The sequence below is a fragment of the Cryptococcus neoformans genome, chromosome 11 (genome assembly GCF_000149385.1).
Source record: "Cryptococcus neoformans var. neoformans B-3501A chromosome 11, whole genome shotgun sequence".
Classification (NCBI taxonomy): domain Eukaryota; kingdom Fungi; phylum Basidiomycota; class Tremellomycetes; order Tremellales; family Cryptococcaceae; genus Cryptococcus; species Cryptococcus deneoformans.
In genome coordinates this window covers 830,558-841,650 of record NC_009187.1, presented here as the reverse complement: position 1 = coordinate 841,650, position 11,093 = coordinate 830,558, and the positions used below count along the sequence as shown (strand labels likewise).

The 11,093-nt window shown below is 55.3% G+C and overlaps 4 protein-coding genes across 4 annotated transcripts in view; 2 read left to right on the top strand and 2 right to left on the bottom strand.

Annotated features, from left to right (window-relative positions):
• The window catches only part of CNBK2910 (hypothetical protein), a gene marked incomplete at both ends in the record, with an annotated part of 2,350 nt that extends 2,293 nt beyond the window's left edge, over positions 1-57 (top strand). The window contains one exon of the mRNA XM_767827.1: positions 1-57. This exon is cut by the window's left edge and continues 437 nt beyond it. Within this exon, the coding sequence (XP_772920.1) occupies positions 1-57 (57 nt within the window).
• Positions 58-479: 422 nt separating this feature from the next.
• CNBK2900 (hypothetical protein) lies at positions 480-3,341 on the bottom strand (the record flags this gene model as incomplete). The annotated part of the gene is made up of 3 exons (XM_767826.1): positions 480-2,453; positions 2,505-3,207; positions 3,268-3,341. The coding sequence occupies 3 exons, from the start codon at positions 3,339-3,341 to the stop codon at positions 480-482; spliced, it is 2,751 nt and encodes a 916-aa protein (XP_772919.1).
• Positions 3,342-4,296: 955 nt separating this feature from the next.
• Positions 4,297-5,230, bottom strand: CNBK2890 (hypothetical protein; the record flags this gene model as incomplete). The annotated part of the gene is made up of 2 exons (XM_767825.1): positions 4,297-4,756; positions 4,809-5,230. The coding sequence occupies 2 exons, from the start codon at positions 5,228-5,230 to the stop codon at positions 4,297-4,299; spliced, it is 882 nt and encodes a 293-aa protein (XP_772918.1).
• A 187-nt stretch (positions 5,231-5,417) lies between these two features.
• On the top strand, positions 5,418-10,583 carry CNBK2880 (hypothetical protein; the record flags this gene model as incomplete). The annotated part of the gene is made up of 7 exons (XM_767824.1): positions 5,418-5,525; positions 5,565-5,769; positions 5,835-6,015; positions 6,105-6,626; positions 6,680-10,255; positions 10,308-10,434; positions 10,488-10,583. 7 exons carry the CDS (start codon positions 5,418-5,420, stop codon positions 10,581-10,583), a joined length of 4,815 nt encoding a protein of 1,604 aa, XP_772917.1.
• Between the last annotated feature and the right edge of the window lie 510 nt (positions 10,584-11,093).

Here is an 11,093-nt window from a genome sequence, read left to right as displayed (position 1 = left end):
GTGCAAGAATTATGGGTCAACGGCGGTTTGGAGGGTTTCATTAGGGCTTCATTATAGTAGTTGTTTTTCATGCATTTGCCACAAATATGATTAGAGCTAAACGAAGCAAGTGGCGCAGTGATTTCACATAAGACTCTATGCATAGTGGCCAGGTCTGGCAATCGACAAAAAATCAACAACATAATCGAATTGCTAAACTATATTCTTGAGGGCGAAATGGGTGGTAATGGAGTGAATTGCTCAAGAGATGAAAAGATTGGATGTACTCGTATGTAACGCTGAGTACGCACGCTAAGCTACAAATTAGTCACTATGGAAAAGAAACGCAAAACTGGTATCTAGCCATGTATATTATGGGGTCATGATATATAAACGTCAAAAACGAGAAAAAAAAAGAAATCATGACAATCCTTGTCCATCGCCCATTCTTCAATCACATGTCTCTCTACTCGCCAAACAGACGAGCGGTCGTTCATCGCTTAGCTTGCACTCTTTCCTTTTCTCGGAGAACTGCCAGTGTCCATCAACATCATCGCATACCTCGTAGGACTTGTTGGCGGGGCAGGTGACCGGATCGGGTGAATACTGGATGTGGGTGAAGGCGCAAAATGGTCCTTCAGCCTATCCAAGCAGCCACCAATCTCCCACATGGGTGTAGAGAGTAAAGCACTCGACGTTGGTGGCGGAAGACCAGGGCTATCTCGGAAGACGACAGGGGTGACGGTCGACATGCTTGGTGTTTTGCGATGATGTAAGCGGGGAGTCTGAGTTTTGTCTGCTGCCGCCGAAGAGCGGGTAACAGGTGTTTTGGGAGGCCCACGAGGATGTGGAGGGGAAGCGAGGTGAGTGTGAGAATGTGGGAATTCATCCTCCTGCGCGACTTGCTTTGTACGTAAAGACTTGGGCTTCAAATCAAATGCCGCATCAAGCATCGGTCTAGCAGGTGATGAATCGCGAGGAGGGGTTTGTGACATGTCGTCATGTGTCCATGCCTGTTGCAGACTGCTGGGGTGGTGGGTTGGACGGGTAACGGTGGCAGGCATAGGTGGAGATCCTGGTGATGAAGATGATTGGACAAGGGCGGGTGTCTTGAAATCACTCGCGCTTGATAAGAGTTTACTACCATTAGGGATGGGCCTTTCCCTTTCAGGAGTGACGAATGAGGCGTCATACTTTTCAGCCTTGCCCGGTACAGTTTCTTGGGGGAATGGATGGATAGGGGCAAGAGGCTCAGCCATACGGACGCGCTTGGAGGTGGAGAAGAGGGGATCATCTTCAGACTCTGCGTGTTTCCTTTTTCCTTTGGGATCTACAGGAGGCGGAGGCAAGGCCCACTTTCCAAGCTTGGCAGCGGGAGGTGGCATGGGTGTGTTCTTTTTGGTTTGGGGTTTGGAGGCACCTTCGGTTTCGGCAGTAGGCTCAGGCTCGGGAGCTGGTCGAGCTTCAGGCTCGGTAACAACAGGCTCTTCGCTAATAGTCTCTTGTTCGACAGGCTCGGGTGTCTGTTCCTTTTCTTCCTCAACCTTTTGCTCGCTAGTCACAGCTCCCGAATTTCCCATGACTAATCGCTTAGCCACTTCAGCCTCCAATTCTTCTTTCAACATTTGCTTTCTTCTCTTCTTTCCCTTCTTGGGTACATACACCCTCCCTTCCCTCGCGGCCTTCTCCATAGCATCCTTTTCCTTTTGCCTCTCATGCAACGTCTGGCGACACACGTCGTGATGAGGGTGACCAGGAGGAAAATTTTTGATAAATTTGTCCTGCGCTGGCCAGTGGCACTTTTCATCCTCGTGAATAATCCAAATACCACCCTTACCAGGAGGGAATTTTTCAGTTCGCGGAATCGTCTCAAACATCTTGTGGATAGATAGATTATGTCGGACCGAGTTGCGCCACGCGTTATCGCCAGATTTGAAGTAGGGATAAGCTGTCTCTACATATCGGTAAATGTGCTCGAGCGAAAGGCCACCAGCCTTGCATGATAAAATGGCTTGACCGATGATGCAAGCAAAAGATGGACCAGGCCGTTCGTGTGATCTTGGCCCTGGAGGTACACCTTCGACGCCGGGGTCTTCGGCAACCTTTGCAGGCTTGACGGGCGCCCGTGCACTGGACGCCTTTGGAGGACGCGTGGGGAGAGGGAGAGGCGGCGGGGGAAGCTTTTCTTCTTGACGCGTCTTGACCGTGCGCGAAGGCAATGGTTTACGCGTACGACCTTCTTGCTCATCATCGCTACTGTCAAATTCGCGTCGTTGATGCTTCATAGTGACTGAAAAGCTGGAGGATGTAGACGCAGCAGTGGAAATGGCGGATGACGGAGGGTGTTCAGAGTACGCAATCTTGTTCGCCTGAGGGGTGACCATCAACTCGTCGTGGCGTGGAGAGAAACGTTGCGGCTGCGGAGGCGCGGGACCCAGAGCACGAGCGGGGGAGATACCCTGGCCGTTGGCATACTAGAGCAAGTTATTAGCGCGTGTCTGTTTTAAAACCAATTTTTTGCTTACATTAGGTTCAAACGCAGAAAGCTCCCAAGACGGATCCTGAGGAGGGATTGGCTGGTAAATTGGCGATTCTTCCAGATGCCCAGGGACGTGATCAAAAACGTCTCCGGCCACATACGGACTATCAGGGCGCGTCGTGCCCCGAAGAGATGCGTGTCGCGTCATCCCTGGTCGCTGCATAGAAGTTTGGGTACTGGGTCGCGTGGATACGATCATAGATTGGCTAGTCTGGAGCTTGGGTCGTTGTGGGCGGCCGGTTTGAACGATGAACTGTTGAGGTTGAGAGCCCAACGAGTTAGTTTGCCGAAAATGATGTTGCTGGTCCATTGTCATCTGGTCAACAGGTGACAGCGGATGGGCGAATTGGCCCATAGTCGTGCTGGGCGACTGGACCATGGCGTGATACCTCTCAGGTACCTGCAGATACGGCGTGGTCTCCTCTTCTGGCACAAAGGGCGTGAACTCAAACTCCTCGTACGCGCCATTGGGCGAGCGATGCAACGGCTGGCCGTGCATCGGCATCGCAATCCTTCCTTGAGCCACCTGATGTCCACCGTACGGCGTGATCATATGCTCTCGCATCTCTCCACCATACGCGCCCGATTGGTACTGTTGGAATGACGCGTGCGCGTAAGGGTCGGCATAATAGACTTGAGTTTGATAAGATGCGGACGTGGGAGTTGTCATGAAGCTATTTTCATGGGTGCTAAAGAGTATGGTGAGCTAAAAGGTGAGTGGAGGACGGAAAGACGCGTCGAAGACTTACATGTCATTCTGAATGACATTATGGGAGGACATGCTGCCAGAATGTTGAGAGTCCGAGCTCGTAGGACGCGACATTTGGCGAAAATTTTGCTCGAGGTTGTAAATAGGCGGTGTTACTCTTCCCGTCCAGCGGGGCTGTAAACTGGAGCAGATGGTATCTAAAGAGGAAAAGACTGATCAGCTTTCTAGTAGAGACGCGTCGAATAGTGGAGCGGCAAAAAAAATGACGGGCTGAAAACATACTGGGCAGAAGAGTCGTGCTCCAGTATAGCAGACGCGTTTTGTATGTCTATATGGATGTCCCGGTCCGTGTGATAGACGCGGTGCCGTCAAAGAGGAAGAGAGGGAGGAAAGGTTGAAAGCCCGATAAAGCGGACGGGATGAAAGAGCTGCTCAAGACGCGTAGTGATTGGCCTTGCCGTAGTAACTGTCGCTGTAGGCGGACGGTGCGGCGCGGTGGCGATGGCTGTGCTGTTATTGTGGGTGGCAAAAGTGAGTAAGGATAGTATGGTCGAGGACCGGCACAGGAAGAAATAAGCTGGTAGGAAGGGAGGGAGGAGGAAGGAAGAAAATGAACGCGAGTGAGAAATGCCGGTGCTCTGGGAAGGACGCGCCTGTCCTCGACGCCGACCCCTCCTCCCTCTTTTTCTGACACCCCGGCAAAATTACCCAAACGGGAATTTATTTTACTAAACACGTCACTTGTCCCTGAATTGGACTGTCGGCGCGGACCGGCGTCTTCTTCTCCGTCCGCACAATCCGCCCCTCCTAAATGCATCAAGGAGAGAGTCGCACGCGAATGCTAATCCTTGCGGCGCGCTATATTCCTCTGTACCTACTGCGTTTATAGTTATACCTCGGGTACAGACTGTACGACCATAGCCAAATCGAATGTGAACAATTATCCAACTTCAAGTTGGGCTGTGGATCCAATTTATGATTACGCGGATGAGGATTACGACGAAGGGTTTACACAGTGACTAGAAAGACAGAAATGAAAAATGCAGTCTCCATATCACGACATGTACGCTTACACCCTTCTGCTCTCGGCATAGTCCAGGACTCTCTCGATATACTTTTCCACTCCCTGTTTCCCTTGCACAGCTCCTCTTAAAAACGAATCCTCTGGCAGCGTGAAAAGCACATACAGGTGCGAAGCCACGAGCGCATCCAGACTTGTCGGCCTCTTTGCTCCCAGCGCCCATCCATCGTCTCGCAACAAACCATCCACAACATCTACGGCCTCCTGTCCCTTTCTCAGGACGTCGTCTATATCGATATCGCGCCTGTCGCCCGTGAGACTTGCGGGAAGAGGGGTGGTGAGGCCTGCATAGAGAGGAGGCGGGACTGGGAAATGGAGGTGGAAAGGGATTCGGGAAGAGGACGGAGGGGGGAGGGAGGCGAGGTATGCGGGGAGGAGGTGGGTGAGGATGAGTTGGGAAAGGGCGAGGGCTTTGTCGTAGCTTTCTTGTGATGCAAGCCCTTGCCATCTGGCCGGATGTTAGTTGCAACGCATACACAAAAACAAGAGCGTCGACCCACTCTCTGTGCCTCCCGTCGAGTGGATAAGTACCTTCCAGCCAGCCCCTTATTTCGTCTGTGGACAGCAACCTCTCCTGGCTCGGGATATGCAGTGCCGGCAACGTGCCGTTCGGGGCAGACGACTCATTGGGCCATTCCTTAAAGACGACAGGCGGCTGGGAAGCAGTATGGCGGAGGAGGAAGAGGAGCTGGGTGCGGAGGGAGGAGGGGTTGGCGGAGAGCCACGGGCGGCGGTGGGGGTGGGGGTGCGCGGACGACGGGTGGATCCAGAGGACGGCGGACTGCGGGGGGAGCCCGCGCGCGTGGGCTTTCCACTCGAGCTCGTCGTCCTGCGGGTGGACAACGAGGGGGAACGTGCTGTAGAAGGACCGGAACCACGTGGGGGCGGCCCACGTGGATACGCCGGGGGAGAGGGTGGTCATCGCAGCGTTGGTACAGATGTTCATCAGAGAGTTTCTAAAGTCGCTGAAGGGGTGGAGGCTGTACGTAATCCTGCTAATGGAGGCTGTACGTAATCATGGGTGGAGGCTGTACGTAATCCGCTGTGGACGCGGTGACGTCGCCGAGTTATGTATCGCTGCTGGACGGTGTACATCCCCACGCACCACTATGGCCCCCGCATACTGTAAGTCCCCCGCGCACGGTGCCCGCTCACAGCCAGCCCCGCAGGAGACGCAGTACTACGACCAGCTGTTTGCGTTTGTAGACAAGGACAACGTGAGTGCGCACAAGCCATGCCCCCCCTGACATCTCCAGACCGGCATCCTCCCCGGCCAGGACGCATACCCCTTCCTCACATCCTCCAACCTCTCCACCACCGCCCTCGGAGAGATATGGGCCATCGCCGACCCCGACAACAACGGATTCCTCACTCGAGATGGATGGTACAAGGCCGCCCGCTTGATTGGCTGGCTTCAGAAGGGCGGCGCCACGAGTGTCGAGGAATCCTTGCTTGCGATGCGTGAGTCGACCTCGGCCGGATGCCTAGCTGACAATGCAGCCGGGCCGCTCGCCGCATTTGACCAGGGTCCCAAACCGCCCGTCGCCGCCCAGCCCACGGCCCAGCCGCTCTCGGCGCACACCACCGGATCCGCCCTGGCCCAACTCATACCGACCGACCGAGCAAAATTCACCAGGCTCTTTGCCGGTGCCGGACCTGCCAACGGCTTGATCACCGGCGACAAGGCGCGGGACATTTTCATCAAGAGTGGACTGAGCTATGAAAAGCTCGGACAGATCTGGCAAGTAGCTGTCGCAGCAGATATCAAACCGATAAGCCCTAACTTGCTGTCGTAGGAACTTGGCCGATACGCAAGGACGAGGCTCTCTGGATCTGACCGACTTTATCATTGGCATGCACCTCATCCAGAGCTGCATGGCAAACCCCGCGCTCGTTCTGCCCGCCGTTCTTCCTCCTGGCGTGTACGAGACTGCTTCCGGCGGCCGGCCACCCCCGCCTCCAGCGCCAGTCAGCCCCGTGGTGAGGAACAATACCGGCCCTGCTAGCCCGCTGAGGCAGCAGTACGCTGGTGGCGCCGTTGCTCCCTTGCAACAGCAAGGTACAGGTGGCAGTATCGGTGGCACGAGCGCGCCTGTCCCCCCTGCGAGGTCATTCACCGCCAGCTCGGCGTACGCCCCACCATCTAGGCAAATGTCTATCACGAGCACCCAATGGGACGTTACTCCCCAAGCCAAGGCCACGAGCGACGGGTTCTTTTCACAGTTGGATCCGCAGAATAAAGGTGTGATTGATGGTGATGTGGCTGTACCGTTCATGCTCCAGAGTCAGTTGGATGAAGCCACCTTGGCGAACATCTGGTAAGCGTCTCTTGATAACCTTTCTATCCCCGCCCACGCTCATCCCTTTGTAGGGACCTCGCGGACATCCGCAAAGAAGGTAAACTCACCCGTGACGAATTTGCCGTCGCCATGCACCTGATCAACGTCAAACTCTCCGGCCAGGAGATCCCCGCATCTCTTCCCGTCAGCCTTGTCCCGCCGTCTCTCAGGGAGGAATATGGGCCAGGGAAGCAAGAGGTGCTGCAAAGTAGTGCGACAAAGGATCTTTTCGACCTCTTTGCAGATGAACCACCGGCGTCTAAAGCCGCAAGCCCTGCGCCTCAAGCTCCCGCTCAGGCTCAAGCGTCTACCCGCACTCCTGCTCCTGCCCCAGCTTCCGCTCCGGCGCAACCCCCAGCTCTCCCCGCTCGTAGCCTCTCACAACAGCCCCAGCCACAGGCTCCCCAAACACCATTCCTCCCGCAACCCCCACCTCCGCCCTCGCGTCGCCAAGCGTCTCACGCCACGTCGGCACTCTCTCCCGCTCCTACCGGCCAACAACCATCTTCCTTCCAAGGATCCGCTTTTGCGTCCCCCTTCTCTGCCAGCCCTGCCCCTGCTGCTGCTCCCGCTCCCGCTTCTCGGGGCGGCGACTTGCTAAGCGACGATGCCGAAACCAGCTCGACACCCGTCCCCGACCACTCTGCCGAACTGGGCAACAAGCAAAACCAACTCGCTCAAACCACACGTTCCATCACCGATCTGTCCAGCCAACGGACCGAGCTCGAGGGAAGCGACAAGTCTTCCAAGCAGCAGTTGGAAGAGCTCGAGGGCAAGTTGGCCGCCGCGAGGGAGAAGCATCAGACCGAACTGAGGGCGGTCGCTGACCTCAGGACCAGGGTTGGAGAACAACAGGCCAAGGTGAAAAAGTTGAATTCAGACTTGATCACCGCCTCCTCCGACCTTTCTGCCCTCCAGTCAGAAAAAACCGAACTCGAACAATCGCTCTTGCACGACAAGGAGGAAGTCCGTTCTCTCCAAAGGCGGATGAAGGAAGTCGATGATGAAAAGCAAGGGCTGGTGCTCGTCCTCGAAAAGTTGAGAAAGGAAGCGAGGCAGCAAAAGGGGATGGTGAGTATTGCGAAGAAGCAGGTTAGTACAGCCGAAGGCGCGAGGGACGAGGTCCAGGCGGAAATGAAGGGGGTAGAGAAGGAGATTGAAGAGGACAAGGCGTTTTTGGTACAGCATGAAAAAAACCAGGCCCAGCAACAGCAGCAGCAAACTAGGGCACTCTCTCCACAATCGACAGGAATTTTTGCAGCTGGTATCGCCCTGCCCCCTACCCCACAAGCACTCAGCCCCGCAGCTACCGGTATGTCAAACAGGTCAAACAACCCCTTTGACCGCTTCTTGGCCAGTGGAAGATCCACCTCTCAGGCGCAGGTACCCTCCTCTACCGCCGCCACCGCGGGCTCGCCGTCCAACGTATCAACGCCCACCGGCCAAACTCCTCCACAAGCAGTATCCGCCCCCGCCTCGGCCGCCGAAGAATCGACCGACAGGTCTCTCTCACCCGGCTCTCCTTTCGGCGGTATCGCAGAGACAACGGGTTCCGCATTCGGGAGTGTCGGTGCAGCAGCCACAGCTGCTGCCGGGGCTGTGGCCGCAGGTGCGGCGGGGCTGTACGAGACTGCGAAACACGCCGTGACGGATGAACCCGAGCACGATCCTCACCTCGACACCTCTTCTCCGTCTGCCGCGCCTACCTCTGTAGAAGTGGCTGATGGTGCGGCTTCTAGGGCTGTGGAGGAGGATAACCTCAACACGGAGCGAGATGTCGCTGAGCAAGAGGTTGGTCCTATTACCGCAGGTGAGGGTGAGGGGCAACAAGAGCAAGAGCAAGAGCAAGATCCGTTCGGAGCGCCTTCAGGCGGGTTCGGATTCGCGGGGGAAGATGAGAAGACCCCTATCGCTCAGCAAGAAGAGCTTGATCCCTTTGGTGCTCCTCAAGTCCCTGGCACTACTATCGCCAGTACCGCCGGTGCTGAAAACAATAACGGAATCCCTACCGATCCATTCGGCGCGCCCGCTATTCCCCAGACCGACGGCTTCTCCGAACAACAGGGACAAGCTGCCGGGTCTCAGGAGGGGGGGTTCAACGACTTTGAAGAAGGATTTGGTGATTCCTTTGGGGCAACCGGAACGACCACGACTGCCACCACCGCGCCTGCTGAGAAGGCTGTAGCCGGTGCCGAGCAAGAAGCGAACAAGGCCCCTACCGACTTTGATAGTGCCTTTGCCGAGTTTGATTCTCCTGCTGAAACTCCCCCTCAGTTCGAGCAGCATCCTCAGGAACCTACACTCTCTCCCAACCAAGGTATTCCCAGCGGCATCCCCAAGTCCGAACTCCCTGTTAGCCTCTCTGAACGACCAGACGCCGAGCGGACTTTCTCTACCCAAGCGACTATCGCGCCGGAGAGTGAGCCGATAACGCCCATGGCCGATATCCCTGGTGAATACCGCTCCCGTGAGGAAGGATCGTCCGGTGTGCCTTCCTCCAGAGGATCGACACCCGGTCTCGCAGGGGTTGGTGCCGCAGCAGCAGTGGCCGGTGGCGGAGTGGGTGTAGGTGTCGGAAGTGCTTTGGCTCATGAATTCAAGCCAGAGCCCGAGCCCGAGCCAGAGCAGCAGGGAGGATACGAGCACTCACGGCAGCAAGTGCAAGGAGTGAATGTCGGAGAGTCGAGCGATGAAGACGAAGGGCCCGAAGATCTAGAGAGGCCTCGAAAGGGGTACGGAACAAAGGGCGCGGAGTCGTCTGTGTCATCACCTATTGAACAAGAGCCCTCGCCTACTTCAGCAGGTGCAGCTGCGGCCCTCGCCCCACCCATTGCGGGCTTTATGACTGTTACCGAAGACACTCAGCCCAAGGTCCGACGAAGTGCGCCCCCACCTCCTTCCAAGACCGCTTCTGCCTCTTCTGCCGTTGTCGCCAACCCCGCTGCCCCTGCGCCTTCCGCGCCTTCCGCGCCTGCTACAGAATCCGAGACCGTCTCTCCAGTTGTGGCTACTGCGGGCGGTGTCAACCCTGGAGAAGAGTTTGATCCCTTCGGTGCGCCCATGGTAGCCAACGTCAATGCCGCTCCAGGCAACATTGCCACCACTCAAGGTGCTTCGTATATTGATGCCCCTTCTACTGCTGCCTCTCAGGCTCATCCCAAGACTGCTTCGTTTGATGAAGACGACTTTGACTTTTCCGACCTCCCCCCCGCTCAGGTCGAGTCTGGTATCCCCGTGGCGGCTGTTCAGCAATCCACGGCCATTGCTGGAGGAGCGCCTCCGTCTGCTGGTTTCGATGATGAGTTTGCCACTTTTGACGATGAGTTTGAAAAGCCTGAAGAGTTATCTGCAGGCAACGGATCGGAGAATTCTAGTGGCAACAAGAGCTATGAGATGGTGAGCCCTCAGCCGAAGCCTAGTGGATTGTATGATGAGTGGGGATTCGGTTCGTCGGCAAAAAGGGCAGGTAACCCTCAGGAGCAGCAATATCAGAATCAACAGGGAGCTTCGGGTTTTGGTGATGCCTTTGATACCCAAGCTTCTCAGGGAACTCAACAAGGAGGGTTGTCATTTGATGATGCTTTCGGTAATGACTTTGAGCCTTCTTCGTGAGTTGTAAGGTTTTCTGGGGTGATTCACAAGTTCTGACGTCCTCAATAGCTCTGCCCAGACTCAAGAATACGCCCCTCCCCCCGGTTCTCCCCCTCAACAGCAAGCACTTCGACCTCCCATGCCCGAGAGACGACCAAGTGGTGCCCAGGCGGATGATATCGAGGATGTAAAAAAGGTGTGCTTCATTTTTTTTTCTATGTATGGGGTGATGGCTTACTTGCTGCTTAGCTCTGCGCGATGGGTTTCCCCCGCGAACTGGTAGTTGAAGCTCTCGCCGCGAACGCATATGATTTCCAAAAGACTTTGAACGTGTTGTTGGCGTAGAAAAATCAGCGATACTCTGAAGATGGTTTTAGTATACGTTATTTGATTGATAAGGTAATGAAGAAATGCAAAAGTTGTTTTGGCACATTTGACGGATAAAGCATGGCCAAGCTAAAGAGCAGATGGAAAGAGGCAAATATCGACGGAATAGTAAACATCAAATACAATGGTTTTTTGGCCTGTCCGTTTTCCTTTTGCTGTTTGCTGGCAGAGACCAATGCCTTTGATCAAGCGCAGTCTCTCCATCTTCTGAGTCGACGCCCAGTACGACTAGAGAGGGACTCTATACAGAAGACAAATTTGGTTTCGTTCCACCATTATTATTGACATTTCGTCATCATACCCTTAGCTCTATGAACCGTATCGAACTAGCAAGCAGTCTGTAAAGATCCAGCCCAATGTACGTGCGGATTTCTATTATGCGATGTGATTATGATTGTAACAGGGAGATGCACTCCCCTATACTAAGCTCGCTCAGCCAGGCCGAGTCGGAGACAGGCCGATGTCCGT